The sequence below is a fragment of the Nothobranchius furzeri genome, chromosome 12 (genome assembly GCF_043380555.1).
Source record: "Nothobranchius furzeri strain GRZ-AD chromosome 12, NfurGRZ-RIMD1, whole genome shotgun sequence".
NCBI lineage: Eukaryota > Metazoa > Chordata > Actinopteri > Cyprinodontiformes > Nothobranchiidae > Nothobranchius > Nothobranchius furzeri.
Window position 1 is genome coordinate 56,627,745 of NC_091752.1, and position 19,895 is coordinate 56,647,639.

At 41.7% G+C, this 19,895-nt stretch overlaps 1 protein-coding gene across 3 annotated transcripts in view; it reads left to right on the forward strand.

Annotated features, from left to right (window-relative positions):
* Positions 1 to 12,972, forward strand: part of prkcab (protein kinase C, alpha, b) — a 239,375-nt gene extending 226,403 nt beyond the window's left edge. For all 3 annotated transcript variants that reach the window (XM_054750570.2, XM_054750571.2, XM_054750572.2), the window contains 4 exons: positions 334 to 414; positions 1,173 to 1,280; positions 6,596 to 6,736; positions 11,082 to 12,972. In XM_054750570.2, the coding sequence (XP_054606545.1) occupies positions 334 to 414; positions 1,173 to 1,280; positions 6,596 to 6,736; positions 11,082 to 11,246 (495 nt within the window). In that variant the 3' untranslated portion in view covers positions 11,247 to 12,972. The remainder of the gene's footprint in view (positions 1 to 333; positions 415 to 1,172; positions 1,281 to 6,595; positions 6,737 to 11,081) is intronic.
* The last annotated feature ends 6,923 nt before the right edge of the window (positions 12,973 to 19,895 follow it).

A 19,895-nucleotide genomic window follows, 5' to 3' on the forward strand; every position in this document is an offset into this window, starting at 1 on the left:
TGTGTGTGTGTGTGTGTGTGTGTGTGTGTGTGTGTGTGTGTGTGGGAGGGAGGGAGGGAGGGTAAATTGGGCGGTGGGAGAAAACGCTTTGTTATGTCAGCTCTAAATAGCTGACTGTATTTAATGGAGGTCGATTTGGTGGAGCTGAGAGGAAAAAGCTGCAGTTTTAATTATTTTCCAGGATTTTATCTTTTCCCACCTGCAGTCAAATAAAAAGAAAAATACTCAGATGATTTTTTTATCAGTTAAAATAAAAAAATATTTTTTGATAAACTGGAATATTGTCCCTATTCAGATTGTTAACTTTAAACTTTTCTCTTGTTTTCCTCTCAGATTATTGCCTACCAGCCTTACGGCAAATCAGTGGACTGGTGGGCCTATGGAGTTCTGCTGTATGAGATGCTGGCAGGGCAGGTAGTTTGCTGCTTCACTCTACTAAAGACTTTACTTTGTCTTGATTATTTGTACATTGACATATTGTGCTCCAGAAGGCCTGCTGCTTTTTACACTGCTGACCCATGACTGCACTGCTAAGTCTAGCTAACCACATCATCAAGTTCGCTGATGACACTGTGGTAGGTCTCAGCAACAACGAGGAAACGGACCACAGTGAAGAGGTGGCACAGTTGGCTGAATGGTGCAGCATGAACAATCTGTCCCTCAATGTGGAGGACAAGAGATTGTGATGGACTTCAGGATAAACTCGTGTTGCAGCAGAGTGATAATAAAGCTAAAATAATAAAGTAAATCACCTCACATTTGTAATATATTATGATTTTAAACATTCTACCCTTAGACTATTCTTTATATTGACAAAAGAAAAACTTCAAACTTTCATTAAACTTGTAGAAAATCTAAATTGGCCCCATTAACATTCAAATTTAAGTGATTCCTTTTGAATAAATAATTTAAATTAAGTTTTACTCTTTTTAATTTAGGATATTATTTTTCTGTGGTTTATTTTAGGCGTATTAACAACCTAACAGGTTGTAAATTGTAGATATTTATATTTTGTTTGTGCCCAAAATACTACTCATGTCAAACCACCCCATGGTTTGTTTTTTAAATTCAGTTTCTCTTAAGTTAGAAAACTCTTGACACCTGGAATCACAGCTGAGGGTTTCGTCAAATGAGTTTCGAATCCTCCTCATCATCAGCATTGTGTGTTTCAGCCTCCATTTGATGGAGAAGATGAAGATGAGCTCTTCCAGTCCATCATGGAGCACAATGTGTCCTACCCAAAGTCCATGTCCAAAGAAGCTGTGTCCATCTGCAAGGGGGTGAGTGAGACCAGGTCCTTTAACTAAAAATCATTATTTTATTGGAATCTTGTAAGATTGTCATGTTTCTAAACTGCAAATGAAAAATTACACATTTTTCTCATGAGATTTGAGAATCTGGTGGGTTTTACGTTGTTGCGGAGCAGGAAAATATTTTGACTCAAACAGAAAAGATTTCATGAGCTTTCAAACAGCCATGTCATATTTGGCTGTTGTTCATTGTTTAAAAGTGATGAAAACTGAGGATTGTTTCAGTTTCCATGAAAGAGTTTCCTGTTTGATGGCAGACTTTTGTACGCTGACTGGAAATTTCACCAAAAACTCTGGCTGCTGCTGGAGAGACACATGATGACGACATTTAGCTCAAAACAAAACAACCCAAATGCTCCAGTCCCATCGCTGTTTTCTTTTATTAAACACAGACCAGGTTTCAGCCGCCCACACTCATCCCTACTTGTTTTATTGCTTCTTGTTCCTAAAATGCCATGAAACCGATGCATGAAACATACACAAAGGTTCTAGATTTCCAGGCAAAGTTTTTTCTCCAACTTGTCACCCAAAGTCAGATTCTGGCAACCATCAATAATCCTGTAACACCAAAGGTTTCATATTTCATTTGGCTGTTTTTAAGTTTCTAACACCTGTGCTTCTTTATGATCCAGCTGAACAACTTTTAGGAGACTAACGACCTGCTAGGTGGTTTTCAGTCAGGCTTTAGACAACACCACATCATTGAGACTGCACTAATTGAAGTATTAAATGATATTCGACTAAATACGCATTCAGGCAAAACATCTGTTCTGATGATGCAGCTTTGATGCTGTGGACCACAACACCTTTCTTGATAGTCTTATAATCAAACTGGGACTATCAGACACAGTCCATAGTTTGTTCCAATCTTATCTCCAGTTGCCATTGCTCTATTAGAAATGATTGTTTGACCCCGAATGTCACGTGACCTAAAGTTACGTGCATGGCATTAACCGGAAGTACCGTTTGTCACGAGTCAGTGCGGGTTGTGATGGTTGTGATGGCTAAGACAGGGTTTACGTTGTTTCTATTGGTGATAACAAATCAAAGCAGATCACCATGACATGTGCATGACATGTGCACATGTCATGCACATGTCAAGCAGTGGTCCAAGAACTGAGCCTTGGGGGACTCCACTGTTCTTCAATCTCTACATGCTAATGGAAAGCACATTGTCTCTGTGTATGAAATGTGCTATACAAATAAAGCTGCCTTGTCTTGTCTTTTTTTACACAAGTACTTTCCTCAAAAGTCCCCCGGTGGAGGATCTAAGTATTGCAGGTGGCGAGTGCCACATTTATTTACTTGCCATGCATTTACTTGATAAAAAAAGATTGTAACTTATATAATCATTACAACTGAGACTAATAAATAGTTCAACCCCATTACTGTTTTTTCCTGATTATTATTTGAGGTCTCGTGCTTTAAAAGGAGGTAGCTGTTAACACTGTCTGTGAAACGTTCGTATCATAAAAGCAGGTGAGGAACTGAATAAGAGTCTAGAAAAATACATAGAATTTGAATTTTTAAAGTATGACTTGGCAGCAAGAATACAAAACCAAAGCTTAAGGGAAATGAGGGGAAACACCAGGAGGATAACTGTGCTGATTACAGGAATGGGAAGCAGCTGGATGGATTAAAAGAATGAAAAGGTTTATAAACTTACAATCTTTGTTTCTTTGTTCTTCATTTGCTTCTTCTTCATGAGACCTTCCTAGATAACTATCATAATAAGCATTATAATAAGCCAGAATAACAGGGTGTTTTGTTCCCTGTGTCAGCAGCAGTACAGGAGTTGGCTCCTAAACAGGAAACCAGTGTTGCTATTTTGAGTCACAGATTTCCATGGCATTTATAACTGACTCTTTATTTAGAGATCACATGATCATTTGACATCAGGGCGCCACTTTTCTGCTCATCACCATCATCGCTCTGCAGCAGCATGACTGATTTCAGGATGGTGATTATTTACCAACAAGGAAATGAGCTTTCAGAGCCCATTTCAAAGCAGAGAGGATTCAATTAAGATCCAGCCTTTTGACAACTCTCCATACTTCATTTATTTTATGTTAGATGACAAATCTGTCACCAACAGAACTCAGAAGATGCCAAACACAGTAAAAATGGATAAAAAAAAGTATTTTATTCTTAGTGAAGTTACCTGAGGTGGGAGAGGCTGGAGACAGAGCTGGAGACAGGCGAAGGCCGTAATGGCAGGCAGCGTACAAGGCAGGGGTCAGGAGAAAAACGAGGTCCGGAGGCTGAGATTAGGCAGGGTGGATGGCTGGAAGATTTACTTGCAAAGGCTTTCAATAATCTGGCAGTTAACTGGTGACTGGCTGGTGAATATATAGTAGGGGAAGCAGGTGTGTGTGATGAGCTGAGGAGACAGGAGCAGGCAAGGGCGGAAATCCCATTTTAATTTTGGGGGGGGGGACAATAAACAGTAAAACTTCAGAGAGTAAATTTTGGGGGGGACATGAAAAAAATGCTCTCTTCATACAACACTCAGTGTTTCCCTTACATAGGCGTAGCCGTGGCGGGCCACCACAGCTGAAATCCCACCGCCACGCCTACAAGATCCCAAGTTTTTTTTTTTTGCGCCGTTTCCCGAAGAAGCAGTGGGAACTACTATGTTGTCGCTTGTGATCGCAGCCGGCAGGCAGCAAGGAGAAGCAGGCAGGGCAAGGTGAAGTTACAGCATAAGTTACTGAGTTTAAAATTAGAAAGGTAGCAGTGTATATAATGCTTTTTGGTTTACATGTTTCAATAGCATTAAGATAAACGAGTGTTGACGATCTTGACAGGGTTTCCTCCCCCCACCAGGCTAAGCATCACTTATTCATGTAAAATGTATTTATTTTTTCATGTCTGACTTTAACCGCATCTAATACTGTATTACGACGTGAGCGCAACAGCGACAACTTAAGATCGATGTGTGAGCAGCGTGAGAGGTAGGGTGTTTTCATCTGAACCCTTAAAACCTCCAGCAGGCTACGCTGCACTATTGACGTGTTAGCGTGCGGCGCTAACAACTTAGCGACGTGACATGTCTCAGAGAAAACGTAACAACACGTTGGACGCTTCTTCTGAAGTGGGAAAATAACACTTCTTCTTAAGCAGAGCACGATGTCGCCTCGGCTCGTTCACCCTCTGCCGAGCCGGACTGAGCTCGATAACATTGACCCATCACAGCCACTGGGTCGTTGGAGCTGCCCCGTGACTGCCTGATGGAAAACCAGCGGGTTTCATCAGACTCGTAAAGTTTCTTGTTTTTGCTGGGGACCGCCTGTATTTTACCGCTCCCTCCTGCAGTCTTCCCCTATTAAAATTTAAAATGATTCTGTAAATGCCGTGTATCAATAGAAAAAATCTCTGCCTCTGCCAGCTGCAGTAAATGTAGTCTCCAAATAATAAATAAGAGGTGCATTCATCTGTGTATCCCCTTTGATTCGCATTAGTGATATTCTCAGCACCAGAACAGTGAAGCAAAGAAAGATTCCTGAGTTTGTTAGTAATTTTATTCATTAGGTGCATCTGAGCTGTTCTGTTTTTCTCTGAAATGAGATCAAATCAGTGGCTCTATGGGTTGTTATAAATGGGCCATGCCCATCTGTACCAGGTCGGCCCAGGCCGGGTAGCTCCGGTCGGCCCCAGCCTGGCCCGGTTGATTCCACACATCCTTGTCTTAAGCCCATGTGAGCTGATTCTACCCACCAATCAGAGGCTTGCTCTAATGGAAGGTGTGAATTTGCTGTCAGCAGTGGGTGTGTTGGCCCTGGTCGGCCTGAAGCAGACCACCTCGAGAAGAGGGCTGAGAATGAGCCTTGGTTGGCCCGGGAAAATACCAGGCCACCCAGATATGTAAACAACCTACGCTACCCGGTCCGGGCCGACCCGGTACAGATGGGAATGGCCCATTAGAGACGTGTCACAATTTCTCCCCAAGCTTTACTTTACAAATACACTAAACATATGCATACTCTATAGTTTATCTTTCAGTTTAATCGATCTCTCACTTTTCTCAGTTTTCATAGTGTTTTTGGGTCTGTGTGGCCAATGGGATCTTTGGCTCTATGTTTTACACCGAGAGCTTTGAGCAACGTGCCTCCACCACACATTTGCTGCAACCAGTTCATCCCTAAGCTGCACGGTGCACCTGCAATTTGACATATTGTAAACAACTGCAGAGCCTGGGGAAGACGTGATAAGAGCGGTTAAACGCTGTGGTATTCCATACATCGGACCAGTTAGTTTTGATTCTACCATATTCATCTGCTAAATAGGATGAAACGCGGACATTTTCATCGATCTATAAATGCTCCGCAGATTCCAGGGGCAGACCGTGAAAGCGTACGTGTCTGAGAAAAGGAACTTTTGGTCACCTTAGTGAATGGAATAATAATAGCAGAATAATCCTGGAATGACCAGAGAACATGAAGTGACAACTTTTTTTTTTTACTGTGGTGGTGGTGGTCTGTCAGAAAGGGATCTCCGACCGGTGATCAAAATCTAAAGATAATCGGTGTCTATGTTTGACATTTATGACCACATTTGACATACATATTTAAGTTTGAAGAACAAGCGTGTGATTATTGACTTACTGCTGGAAACCGCTGGCTTTTTGATTCCCGCCTCCTGTGAGCCTGCCGCGGGCTGCTGTGATGCTGTGAGCGAGGCAGAGCCGGCAGCCCCACCCGTTGGAAACAGCGCGTGTGGACCGACCGTACCAACTTGAGGAATTGGGGTGGGGGGTGGGGGGGGGGGGGGGACTATAATTTCTCAACAATTAAAAACACATTGTTTTGTATTTGCAGACTAACTTTTACGTTGTGGTTTTAGAAGACAATACAGGTTTACTGATAGCATTTATGTGTTTACAATAACTTTTGTGGGGGGGACAACTTTGTGTGAGAGGGGGACGCGTCCCCCCTGGGATCTCCGCCTATGGGAGCAGGTGAAGTGGATGAAGCTGATGACAGGAACAGGTGAGATGAACGGAGATGATGAGGTGCTGACTGAGTTTGCTAGGGAAAACAGGTCTTGGCTGTAGCTTGATGAGGGGACCAGGTGTGCTGAATGAAGGCAGAAAGATGGGAGTCATGACAAAATCACTTAATGTCTCTGAACACTTCTGTTGGTGTTTGCTTACAGAGAACAGTTGAAACCATTAGAACGCCACTAAGCTGATTTACAAGGTTTATAATAAAGTCACGTGTCACTGCAGGACAAAAGAACAGATTAAAAGGAATTAGTTTATGTAACGGTTCCCTGCCGTTCCTCAGCTGATGACGAAGCATCCGTCCAAGCGTCTTGGCTGTGGTCCAGAGGGTGAGCGGGACATCAGAGAGCAGGCCTTCTTCAGACGCATTGACTGGGATCGCCTGGCCAATCGGGAGATCCAGCCGCCGTTTAAACCCAAAGTGGTGAGTTGTGTGTGCATGTGTGTGTGTGTGTGTGTGTGTGTGTGTGTGTGTGTGTGTGTGTGTGTGTGTGTGTGTGTGTGTGTGTGTGTATGTGTGTGTGTGTGTGTGTGTGTGTGTGTGTGTGTGTGTGTGTGTGAGAAATTTCTCCTCATTATTATTCTAAATGTTTCTACTTCTGTGGCGTTCTCCCTTTATATTTCTCTCCCTTACATTTTAACATCTAATTTGTGATCGTAGTAAAAGCTTCTTCTACATAAGGTAGACCGGAGGTTTGTGTACTTGTGTTTAAGTAAATTTGACTATACTTTGCAACCTTTTCAAAATTTTTAATAACTTTCATCATTAACCCCTTTACAGGGTTAATGAAACCTCAAACCTCTACTGCCCCCGTGGCCAGAATATCGCACTTGCAACATCACTAGCGACTGGTGGGATGCCATCGGTTGGGTTCAAACAAAATTGAACTGACATGCCTGGCGCTGCAGTCTGCTTCCTGCACGTTTCCTGCATGTTTTAGATCAGGAAACGTGCTGATTTGTTTGATTAAGTGTTGAACTGCTGCTGTAGACACTAATGAAGGCTGGGGAGACGTTTCAGCTGTTAGATTAAGGCGTTAAAAAGACAAACGCACAGCGAGAAGATAGGTTTGTTTTGGGGTCTACTAAACAGACACTAGGAGGTCGGTTTAGCAAAAGCAAGCCAAAACTGCCAAGTGTGACTTTGATTGCATGAAATGCAATGAAGAAACAACTGGAAAAATCTTTCTGTCTTTATGTGGCCTTTGCGGGAATTAAAGATTACATTTTCAAAGATACAAACGCCTGCCTTAAGTAATTAATTAATGCTGGGAGTTTGAGGTTTGAGAGAGCAGAATGTTTTACTTTAAAACATTTTTATTGCATTTTAGGTTTCAGAAAATGAACAGAAATGTCACAAGCTGCGAAGAGAAAAGAAAATACATGAAAAAGTATTCTCTTTGTAATTTTTATTCATTTAGAGCATTGAGGGGTGTGATTTAATGTATACCTCCATTCAGTGGCGGGCGGTGCATTCCACCCCTGGGCCTTCAGTGATTTCCTATTCAGTCCAGTCTAAATTAACACACCGTAAAATACCATCAATAGGACATCACAGCTGGAGAAACCTCTCACACACACACACACACACACACACACACCAGTGACTGGGCAAGACGTCATTTCCGGAGCCTTTAAAATCAAACTCGCATTCCCAATTGAGAGTAGGAAACTAAGACCACGGATACTGTCAAATCTCAAAAATGAAAGATGGGTTTAAGAGATGAGACAATAAAATAAATAAGTAAAGCAAACACATTATTTGCATTTGTTTTGGAGAAAATTGCACTGCGAAACAATTGAACATGTTGGCGCAGCTGCACACACCACGTTATACACAATATAAATTGCATAGAAACAGAACACATAGAATTATTTCATTTAGCCATTTTATTTCGTTACCATTTATTATTAACAAAATGAAATGACAAAATATTAAAAAATACTAATAAAATGTTTCTACTCACCAACATAAATGTCCAGCATGGATCTCCTCCTCTCCTGCTCATTTGAAAATAAAATCCATCCTTCTTTCTTTCCTCAGGAAAACCTCAGTGGCTCTGTACAGTTTATCTATGCGCTTCAGGTCCATGAGTAGATCCTTTTCTATGGACATGGAGGCTAATGCTGAAAGCCGTGTCTGTCCGGTCGTGTTTCTGGCATTCGTTTTAACGCGCTTTAATGCTACCAAATCCATCTGATGCGAGCAACAGGCGTTCCCAGCAGAATAACCTGCAGCAGTTCTCTGAAGCTATTGCCATGGGTACCGTTCATAGTTGCTTGCCTGAAAATGACGAACAAATTCTTTCCCCTGCTGGGACAAGCCAGCTAGCATTGGAGTCGGACGACCTGTTCTCACAAGATCCTTTTTTTCTTGAAAGGTCCGTCTTGAAAATGATGTGGCAAGTAAATCTGCCACCAAGTCTGTCCCTTCTCCTCTTTCAGCCATCATGTGTTCAAAAATACACCGATAGCTGCCTATAGATACAAATCTCTGTGTTTAGTTTTGATATTTTGCTTCATGCCGCTAGAAAAGTTCTAACTACTGCTTATCCAATCACAGGATGCGTTCATGTCAACTTTTGCGTGAGGCCAGCTAGCTGGCCTGATCCACGCTGACTCGTGAGCTGATTGGCTATCGCAACTAGATGGTCTCCGTTCACTTACAGCGGACAGTGGGCTTCTCGATTGATTCTGAAGGCCTAGGGCAGACTTAATCTGCCTGAAAACACAAGCTAGCTTAAATCTGATTGGATAACACCCAGCCTTGGTATTTTAACCCTGGAAGCAGCACAGCCAAGTGGGTATAATAGGATATAAAGAAAATAGACCAGTGAACATTTTTTTAATTTAAAAATATTTACCAAAGGAAAGAAAATACATTTACGTTTTTGAGTACGTTTAGGCCAGCAGAGAAGGCTTTGCTGGCCCTGACTGCCCACCACTGCCTCCATTTGTGTAATAACAATCTTAATTATAATAATATTGCTTCAAATTACTAATGTGAAATGTATTATTCAAAGATGTTTATTTTTTATTTTCTCTTTTTTTAGCTATTGCATCAATGGGTAACAGGTACTTAGATGTTCTCCACCAGGTGGTTGAGCCTCTGGGTAAAGAGTTAGCCTTCTAATCACCATTCTGTGTCAAGGTGTCATTTACATATGAAGCCAAGTCCTGTTAAACTTTTAACCGTGTAGCAGATTTCACCACTTTAAATTAAAAAAATATCTTTATTCCAGTTTTTAGGCATTAAAACTTAAAAACAATTATAAAAAAACATTCTGTGGCCATTTATTTGACATTACTTCTGAATTCTGGCACATTATTGGTCAAACATTGTGTTCCTTTGAAGGATTTTAGAATACACTTCAAAGATATTTAATTAGGAGTAGAAGACATGTATACATGTGAGCGACGGTGGCACAAGAGTTGAGTGCTCTTCCCGTAATCGGAAGGTTGTAGGTTCAAGCCCCGCTCAGTCTATCGCTGGCGTTGTGTCCTTGGGCAAGACACTTAACCCCCCTTGCCTGCTGGTGGTGGCGCATGTGCTCGGCAGCCTCGCCTCTGTGAGTGCGCCCCAGGGCAGCTGTGGCTACATCGTAGCTCATCCCTGCCAGTGTGTGAATGGGTGAATGATTGTATTGTAATGCACCTTGGGGGGTTCCAGGACTAGAAGGTGCTATATCAAATACAGGCCATTTACCATTTACCATATATACAGCTGGTTAGGTCAACCTGCAGGTTGTTGACTTTTGCTTAACCGGCTGCATAAGTTTGTCCGGCACAAGGTGAGAATGAAGTTCACTAAGGTGCTTGAAACCCCAAAAATGTTTGATTTTATTTGAGGTATTTTGAATTTTTGGCTCCAAACTGTATTTAGTTTTATAGAACAAATAAAATAACCATGTGGCTTGTTCATGAACGTGTTACAGATCACTAATAAAGGTGCATGAAAGTGAACAAGGAATAATTCTGCCTTTTCTCTAATTTCTCTAATAATTCTGAACAACCCACAGTTAAAGTAGATGCAGTTGGAAATGTTATTGAGCCACATTTAAACCTGACTTTTCAGAGGACTTCTTGGTTCTTTGTTTCTATTTAATTTGATAACCCTAACCCTATATTTATCCATAAATGAGATGTGGATGTAAAATCATAAAGCATCACGTCATGTTTCAGTAGAGCTGACATTTTGTGTCGCTGTTGAATAATTCCGATCATTTCCCAGAGGTCTCAGGAGCATTTGTGTGAATGTGTGTGCACGTTGCTCTGAAGCCGGTTATGATGGTAAATATATCGCACACAGCTAACAGCCGCTCACACTCCTAATAACTAAACCTCACCCTGTTGCTACTAAAACACTCCTTTTGCATTTCCTGACCCCGCATCCCTCACCCTCTTGGAGCTCAGATTGGCTGCAGCGCTGCCACTGAGGGTTAAAAATAGCTCGGAGGTTCCTTTTGCATCCACAATAGAACAAATGCGGATGCACCACACACACAAGGGAGAAAAAGGGAAGCATTAGTTCAGGATGCTTTGGGTGCCGTATCACAGCTGTGAGCACAGAAACTGCGTCATGGGTCGAGCAAGCAGAGGTCCGTCTGCGACTCTCTGGCTCGAGCATCAGAATGCGTCTGGCATACATCTGAGGAAATGAAAAAGCTGGAGTATGAAACTAAATCCTGGGCAGAACTGGATGCTGATGGTGCGTTGTGTTTGTGTCCAAACTAAAGAACTCTATCTAACTTTAGATTTTCTCTTTCCAGTGTGGCAAGGGGGCAGAAAACTTTGACAAATTTTTCACGCGCACCCAGCCGGTGTTGACCCCTCCAGACCAACTGGTCATCGCCAACATCGACCAGAGCGAGTTTGCCGGTTTCTCCTACGTCAACCCACAGTTCATCCACCCGTCCCTGCACAGCGTGGTATGAGGAGGAGCCAGCGTCCTGCGAACACCAGGCTGTTGAAAGACTCGTATAACCCTCTAGTTTGTGTCTTAACAGTTACCAATTCCTGTGCACAGAAATGACCAAGGAGTTAGGAATGTTGGAAAGATGAAAATCAACGTACACACACACTGTTTCTTACCCTGAATCTGCGTTTCCAAACACACAGCTGTGGGGTTCTCCACAGCCTTTATCTTGTGAATGAATGTGTCTCAGTATCAGTTACTATCTCCGTTTGGTGTTTAAAGATTTAATCACACTTCTGCACGAAAAGAACAGATATCTTTATCTACATGTATATTTATATACTTTTAAAAATGATCGTAAACAGCTACTCCAGTGCCAAAATTGAGATGACGAAAAACCGATGATGTGTATTTCTCCTTGGAACCTTTCCCTTAAAACAAGTCTGCATCTGTTGTTTTGTAACGTGCAACTACAATATATCAAACTCTTTGTGGAGAAGCTGAAGCGGATTGCGTTCCACTTTTCAGTGTGCAGATGCGTCCTGCAGCCGTTAAGTCAGAAACGTTTTCAAGTATTAAAATGCTATTTTCATATCCACAATCTCTGTCGCATGCTTGTTTTCTGACTGTGTGAGCTGTAGAGTTTAGGATGCGTCTTGTATCACTGTAAAGTTTAGACCCACGATGTAAAATGATGTCGATATATATCTGTTCTCCGTTGGTTCTGATGGGAAAAACATTATCTTCCTCTCTTTTATGTCCAGAAATGTCTCTAACGTGTCCCTTTTTTGTAAATATGACTGAAAAAAGGAGTTGCTGGCAGATTTTATACCACAAAATGAATGTGCTTTTATTACCATAGGCAGTTTAAACATTTTTATGTTTAGATTAGACCTGAAGACAGATGTTATATTTAAATATTTAAAGTTTGGCTGATTCTTTGGTAGCTTTGGTAACGGCGAACCCTGTTATACATGTATTGAGTATTTATCCAGTGTTTTATACTCTGTGTCATAAAGAATATGCAGCACTTTGTTGTGCGTGGAGCAGCCGAACGCCCTCTTGCCTTGGTCCTGTCAGGGTCGACTCCCGCTGTAACAAACCCAATCCCAAACGGAGTCAACCCGGAGCGCCCTGCGGTCCAAACACGTCCTGTCTTTATATATTTAGTGTGCATGTGTGCGGCGAGGCCTGATCCGAGCATGAAAAAGACCCCTGCATGATACAGAGAACCCCGCTGTGGAACATGGAGTAACGCCGAATGAAACAACCAACCAGCATCGTGTGTTTTCTTATGTTGTTCAACGCTCGCCGTCGTGTAGCTCTTAACTGTCAACGAGCTAAATCAGAAATATGTGAACATTTTTTCATCTGTTCTCTGGTGCCAAAATCCAAAATCGTTATTTTTACCTTTTTTTAAAACTCACAATAGCAAAGATTCAAAAGGCCACATTTAGATTTTAAAGTAGTTCATGACTGACTTTGCACCTGTTGCACATCTGGACCAAAATGAAACCTTCAAGGTGAAATCGAATGTTTACATGTCTCACATTGAGAACCCATGTAGAAGAAATAATCACAGGAAACAACAACAACCACTTCAAATCAGTTGTGGAGATAATCAAATGTTTGAGAAGAACCATGTGTTCCTTCTACTGGCCCTGCTTTGTTAACCTTCTTGTTCCTCTGTTGATTGTGGTATGATGGAAACTGTACCAATAAAGTATGAAATATATACAGCAGAATATTACAGTTTGTTGTGAAAATGACGTATTGTTGTACAACAGTTCATCAGATAACACATATTTATCAGTTAAGCTTATGTAACCGGATTACAGGATACAATAAGATAATTAAAAGAAAAAATAAACAAATGGGCCAATAATTAGGTTCGGGGAGAATTGGAGGTTGTTTAAGAATGACTGGAGTCACGGGTATAGCATGAAACGGTTTATATACTAAATTTTAATAATAATGGGAAATATAACACATAAAGATAACACACAAAAACAGATGAAAACAATCGACAATAGTAAAATGCTCGGTATGAGATTTGATCATATGAGTCACAAGTCAGCCGGCGTCAAGTCAAATCCCCACGCTTGGGGTGAAAGTCAGAGTCCGGTGGTGCGATTTTTTCCTACCGCACCGTTGAGATTGTTCACAGAAGAGAGCAGTCTGCTCTTCAGTTACTTGAGATGTCCTGGTTCGTTCAGTGGTTAAGGCTCGCCATCTCCCTCGTCAGGAAGAAATCCAGTTCTCGTTCCAAGTGAGTGATCATAGGAGTCGGGATCAAACCCAAGGAAAAAAAAAAAACCAGCCTGTAAACAACAGGACTGTTAGCGAGTTGGCATCGACCCTTCTCGTCACATCACAGCATAAAGTCTTACAGACTTAAACAAATGCTTCACTCTATTGGCATAGCCAATCATGTTTGGGTTCACAGTTCAACTAACATAACATCAATTTGATTGTCTATTAAAATAATTCTCAGTAGCTCTGGAAATATAATTACATATGACAACAATTGTTCAGCTCAATAGGCTCAGTTAGATTCTATTACTCTACACTATTCAACAAGAAATACATTCATGACAACAAGGATACATTTAATTGTGTTTCTATACAGCATTGTGACACCTTGTATATCTGTAACACAATAAATAAATAAATAAATAAATAAATAAATAAATAAATAAATAAAATGTTCTATAACAAAATTCAACAAAATATAAATTCTGGTCCTTTGGTCCACCTTTGTAAAATAATTCCTCCCTAATCAGTTAGCTTTTATTTATTTTTATTTATCTATTTTTTTTATTATTAAATGTTTGGTTAAGGGACGCATTGCTAATTCTATGGCGTTAGCTATAACGCCCCTGAGGACCTTGTACATCTAGGCCGTACCACCATTAACTGGCGGTTTGAGCCGTTAACTCCTGGGAATCCCATATGCCCTACCGCCGTTAACTGGCGGTTTGAGCCGTTAACTCCTATATGCCCTACCACCGTTAACTGGTAGTTTGAGATGTTAACTCCTGGGATCTAACGTCTAGCAGCCCACTGCTGTCACCTCGGTTGCTGTAATTAGCTTTTTGAATTTAATAATTTACTGAATTTAATCTCATTCACTCACCAACGCGCTCCAACGGTTCCCTCCTACAGAGGATTGGTTCACTCTGTCGTCTCCACACAAATCTATAAGAATGGAATTAATTTGATAAGCTATTTAAGTTTCCTTTTTTTTTTAAGTTGCATCGTTAGCTTTTTCTCTTCTTTTTTCTTTACTCACCGCGTTGGTTCCAAGTTCCTAGCTCTTATTAGAAGGAGTCAAGTCCGCCTCTCCCTCTATCTATGCGGCACCCAAATCAGGGTTCTTCACGGCCTCGACCGTTGTTTTTTTCTCTCTCTCTCTCTCTCTAACCGCTCAGTCTTTGCTTTCTGTATCTGCGTGCTGCACAGCCGTTTGTCTCTCCTCTCGCTCAGCTGCGTCGCACGGTTTTATTTCGCGGAGGCGGGACTTATTTCTCTCAGCCAATGAAATTTCAGATTCCCACCTGGACCAATAGTATACAGCTTTCCTCTTCTGTTTCTGTTAGGGATGTTCAAGATTCTTGTTTTAACCGATGTTTAATATTAAACTCGTTATTTTAGTTATTCACCCTTCCAATAATTCATTATGAAATTATCTATTAGTTAATTAGATATCTATTAATTAGTATTGTTAATTTCCTTAATTTATATTTTATATTTTATCTAAATTGAGGATGGATCATATTAGTAAGCCAATTAGTTAATACCTCATTAAGGTTCTAGCTTCTGGGTTACATCCTCCCCCATTAAATATCATGCACGTCCCTGTGCATTGTTTCTACGGGGTACACAACTTCTTGAGTAAGAGAGTCAATAAAAGCTTTATTAAGTCCTTGGAAAAGGGACCTAACTACGGTCACTAGTGGATTGCCCAATTGAGAGTAAGTTAGTCTTTGAGGAGGCTGACTACTTCGTTCAGATCTCCTGACATACATCTCTGGTTGCACAGTATCATGCTCATCCGTTTCGGTTTGATTCTCAACTGAGACAGGACGAAGTGAGCTCTCTGTTTCCGACAGAGCTGATGAGCTATTCTCTAAGACTTTGGTCTTTTCAGATGTATGTGTCTGATCGTGTATGATGGGTTCAAAACTTACATCACGTTGCTGCGACTTTAGGACACCATCCAATTGAGGTAGGTTTGTGTTAGTTTCATCCCCCGTTTCTACGTCAGGTAAGTATACTTCGTTTTTTTTCGTTTTTTCAGGTAAGTATGTTGCTGCTTCTTTCACTCTTTCAGGTAAGAATGTCGCAGTTTCACTCATTCTGTCAGGTAAGAATGTTTCGGTGTTGATGCCTTTGTCAAGTAAGGACAATTCAGCATTTTCATTACCAGCTAAGGTTGGTTCCTTGCGATCCCCTGTGTGTAAGGATAGTGTGTTTTGTTGTTGAATATTATTTACCGGTCCTGAATCTGCTATGAGTTCCCTATTTGGCAAGGTGACCGCTATTTGATAGGATGGTCGGTTTAGCACTTGTGGAAGATCAGAGTAATAAAACTCATCTACCTCTTCGTCAAGTGGCTCATCTGGGTCAGGTTCTAAGGCTGAACTCTGTCTTGTATGAGGTCTGCTAGGTTTCGTAACGCGTTCTGTTTCATTTTCTAATGAAGAGAGAAAACCACAAGGCAGTAAAAGATCTCTGTGGAGTGTTCTGTTGGGTCCTTCTCTGTTCTCTGGTTTTACAGTGTATACTGGCAAGTTTTCCATCTGTTTGAGAACTATATACACTGTTTGCTCCCATTTGTCTGCTAATTTATACTTTTCTCTTAAGCGAAGATTTCGGACTAAAACACGATCTCCCACACCTAGTGTGGACTCACGAATGTTTCTGTCGAACCGTTCTTTGTTCTTCCTCGCTGTTTTTTGAGAGTTTTTTATGACAATGTCATAACTCTGTTCCAGATGACTCTTCAGTTCTTTAACATACTGAGAATGAGTTATAGAGGGCTTGTTCAAATGCGGTAACCCAAAGGCAATATCTATAGGCAACCGAGGCTGCCTACCGAACATTAGCTCGTAGGGAGAGTATCCCGTCACGTCATTTTTTGTACAATTGTACGAGTGAGTAAGTGGTTTTACAAAATCGCGCCAGTGATGTTTCTCAGTGGCTTGTAAAGTTCCCAACATGCTGAGTAATGTACGATTGTACCGTTCAACGGGGTTGCCACGAGGGTGATAAGGGCTCGTTCTGACTTTACGGATACCAAGTAAAGAACAAAGTTCCTTGATTGTACGTGATTCGAAATCCCGTCCCTGATCACTATGAAGACGCTCAGGAAACCCGTAGTGGACTAAAAAATGTTCCCACAGGTTCTTCGCGACGGTGGTGGCTTTCTGATCTTTTGTTGGGATGGACACTGCATACTTTGTAAAATGGTCTGTAATCACTAAGACATCTTTAGTGTTCTTACTGTCTGGTTCTATGGAGAGAAAATCCATGCAAACTAACTCCATAGGTCTGGTGGTGGTAATACTCACCATTGGAGCAGCTTTGTCAGGGAGGGCCTTCCGACGGATACATCTTTCGCAAGTTTTAACTTTGATTTCGATATCACTAGCCATTCTTGGCCAGTAAAAACGGGACCGAATGAGATCTGTCGTACGTTCAACCCCAAGATGCCCCATATCATCATGTAGGCTTTGCATGACTGTTGAACGTAATGAATCAGGCAAGACTAACTGCAATGATGTCTCTGGTCCTAATTGGCGTCTCCGGTACAGTAAATCATTTTGAAACTCAAACCGTTTCCACTCTCTCAAAAGGTTAAGAACCACCGGGGGTTCTGCAATAGTATCAGTTGGCGGTTTATTGTCAGTCATAAGCAGCTGAATGACTCGGCCAATGGTTGGATCTTTCCTCTGCAAAGAGACAAGGTCAGCATGGTTATACTTGGGCACAGCAAAGAAACTGTCACTATTGTCTTCCAACTGGAATAGGTCTGGAATGGCCGCTGCAGACATGGCAAGTGACTGAACTAAACCACAAGGAGAATCAGTCTCATCCAAGACCATGTGCTTTTGGCATGTTGCCTTCACTGCTTCGGCTTGAAGTTGAAGCTCGACTTCTTTGACAGAGGATAAAAGATGAGATCGGAACTCATCTAGTCGTTGGCATTCCTCAGTGAATTTTGAGTTGTCTTCAGGTTTATCATGCAGCCTCCTAGACAGGCCATCCGCGTCAACGTTCTGTGTACCTGCACGGTATCTGATGTCAAAATTATAGGTGGACAACGCAGCTAGCCAACGATAGCTCGTTGCATCGAGTTTTGCCGTTGTTAAGAGGTAAGTTAACGGATTATTATCAGTAATGACAGTGAATGTGTTCCCATACAAATAGTCATGAAACTTATCTGTTATGGCCCACTTTAAGGCTAGAAACTCCAACTTGTGCGCAGGGTACCTAGTTTCACTAGAGCTTAAACCGCGACTTGCATAAGCGATTACCTGTGTGACACCGTTTTGCACTTGGTATAGCGCTGCACCGAGTCCGGTCGTACTAGCATCTGTGTGTACTAGATATGGGAGTTTTGCGTCAGCGTAGCCAAGAACTGGCGAAGTGGTAAGTTTTTCAATAATAGTTTGAAAGGACTTCTCACAGTCTTGGCTCCAACGATTCCCAAAGGGTTCTTTGGGGTTCAAGTACTTTGATCTACATGGTGGTGTTTTAAAGTTTTTCCGTTTGGGTGGATAACCAGCCGTGAGAGATGTTAGTGGCTTGACAATATTTGAGTAATCTTTAACGAAGCGTCGGTAATAACCGGTAAATCCTAAGAAAGATTGGAGTTCCTTCAAAGTCTGAGGCTTCGGCCATGTTTTGAGTGCTTCCACCTTATCTGGATCGGTTTTTATGCCATCTCGAGATACTATATGTCCAAGATAACGCACAGATGTCTGGAAAAAACGACACTTATCTGGTGATAGCTTGAGTCCGTATTCTCTAAGCCGTTCAAGAACGTGAGAAAGTCTGGTTTCGTGTTCTTCCAAGGAGTTGGAAAAGACGATCAAGTCGTCTAGGAAAACTAACACTTCCTTCAGATTAATGTCCTTCATACACTTTTCCATAACCCGTTGGAAAGTGCTTGGAGCATTTGTTATTCCTTGTGGCATACGGTTAAATTCATAAAACCCAAACGGGCAAACAAAAGCAGTTTTAGGTTTATCCTTTTCACACATCTCTATTTGATAGTAACCTGACTTGAGGTCCATCACAGAAAACCACTGTGATCCAGCGAGAGCAGAAAAGGACTCCTCCAAGTTAGGCAGGGCATATGCCTCGCGAATGGTTTGCAGATTAAGCTTTCTATAGTCTATACATAGACGTACCTCACCATTCTTTTTCCGAACTACCACTATTGGTGAGGCAAATGGAGACTCCGACTCTCTTATTATACCGGTTTCCAAGAGGGCTTCCAAATGTTTTCTCACGGCTTCATAATCATGTGGATGGATCGGCCGAGATTTCTGTTTGAATGGGGTCTCGTCTTTTAAGTTGATGTGATGTCTTATCTGTTGTGTATGACCAAAATCAAGATCGTGGTGCGAAAACACATCGGAGTAAGTGTTAAGTTTGTTGGTGATCCTCCCTTTCCATTCTTCGGACAAGGGCGAAGTACCGAAGTCAAAACTGAGAGGAGGGTTTGAAGGTGAAGTCTGTTGCTGCGAACTACACGCCGCAAGTACTTTCTGATCACTTTTGTCAGGTTCTGGATATGGCATAACACGATCGGCTTTAACTAACTCAGCGATCACACAGTTAGTGGGTAATGTGATGTCATGGTTAGTTTCGTTTCTTAGTACAACAGGTACTTTGTATGGACCATGTGAAGGTAAGGAAATGAGGCAACAGTCTACAATTATACCCCCTGGTAGAGAACCATTGGTGGGTTGTTCAATGAGTGCATAAGGCTCATGCTTGTTTTGGCTGGGTTGCATAAACCCTTCTAGTAACAGTTTTTTATTTGCAGGGAGAACTTCTTGGGTTCTCCCTCGAAGCTTCACCACACCAACTCGTCCATCTTTGCTTTGTTTTTTTCTGACTGCTAAGGCTTTTAGCACGTGTTGGTACCCATAAGAGAGTGCCTTGGAATCAGGTAAGTTATTGGCAGACAATTGCTCATACAAAGGATCGAGTGTGTTTGTGCCAATGAGTAGTGGTGTATCAGAGTTTGAGCTTATATCCGGAACCACTAACGCAAGGGTAGGTAACTCAAGTCCAGACTGATCGAGCTCTTTTGGAAATGTGACACTTATCTCTATGTATCCTAAATAAGGAACTGCTTGACCGTTTGCGCCCTCGACTTCTAACAGATTACTGATGGGTTTAATTGAGAGGTCAGGTAAGTGTTCTTGGTAAAAAGAATTGGCAATGGTGGTTACCTGGGACCCTGAATCCAGTAAACAATTACATTCAACACTGTTAACTGAGACTGTAGCTGTGCATCGCCCACCCACTAATCTTTTGGGAAGTTTTGGCACTGAATGAGCATGAACTGGCTTGCAAAAAAGTCTCTCTGTCCTTTCCTTAGAGGGACTTGGTTCTACTTTAGCACCTATCTGTCCCACGATAGGAGCTT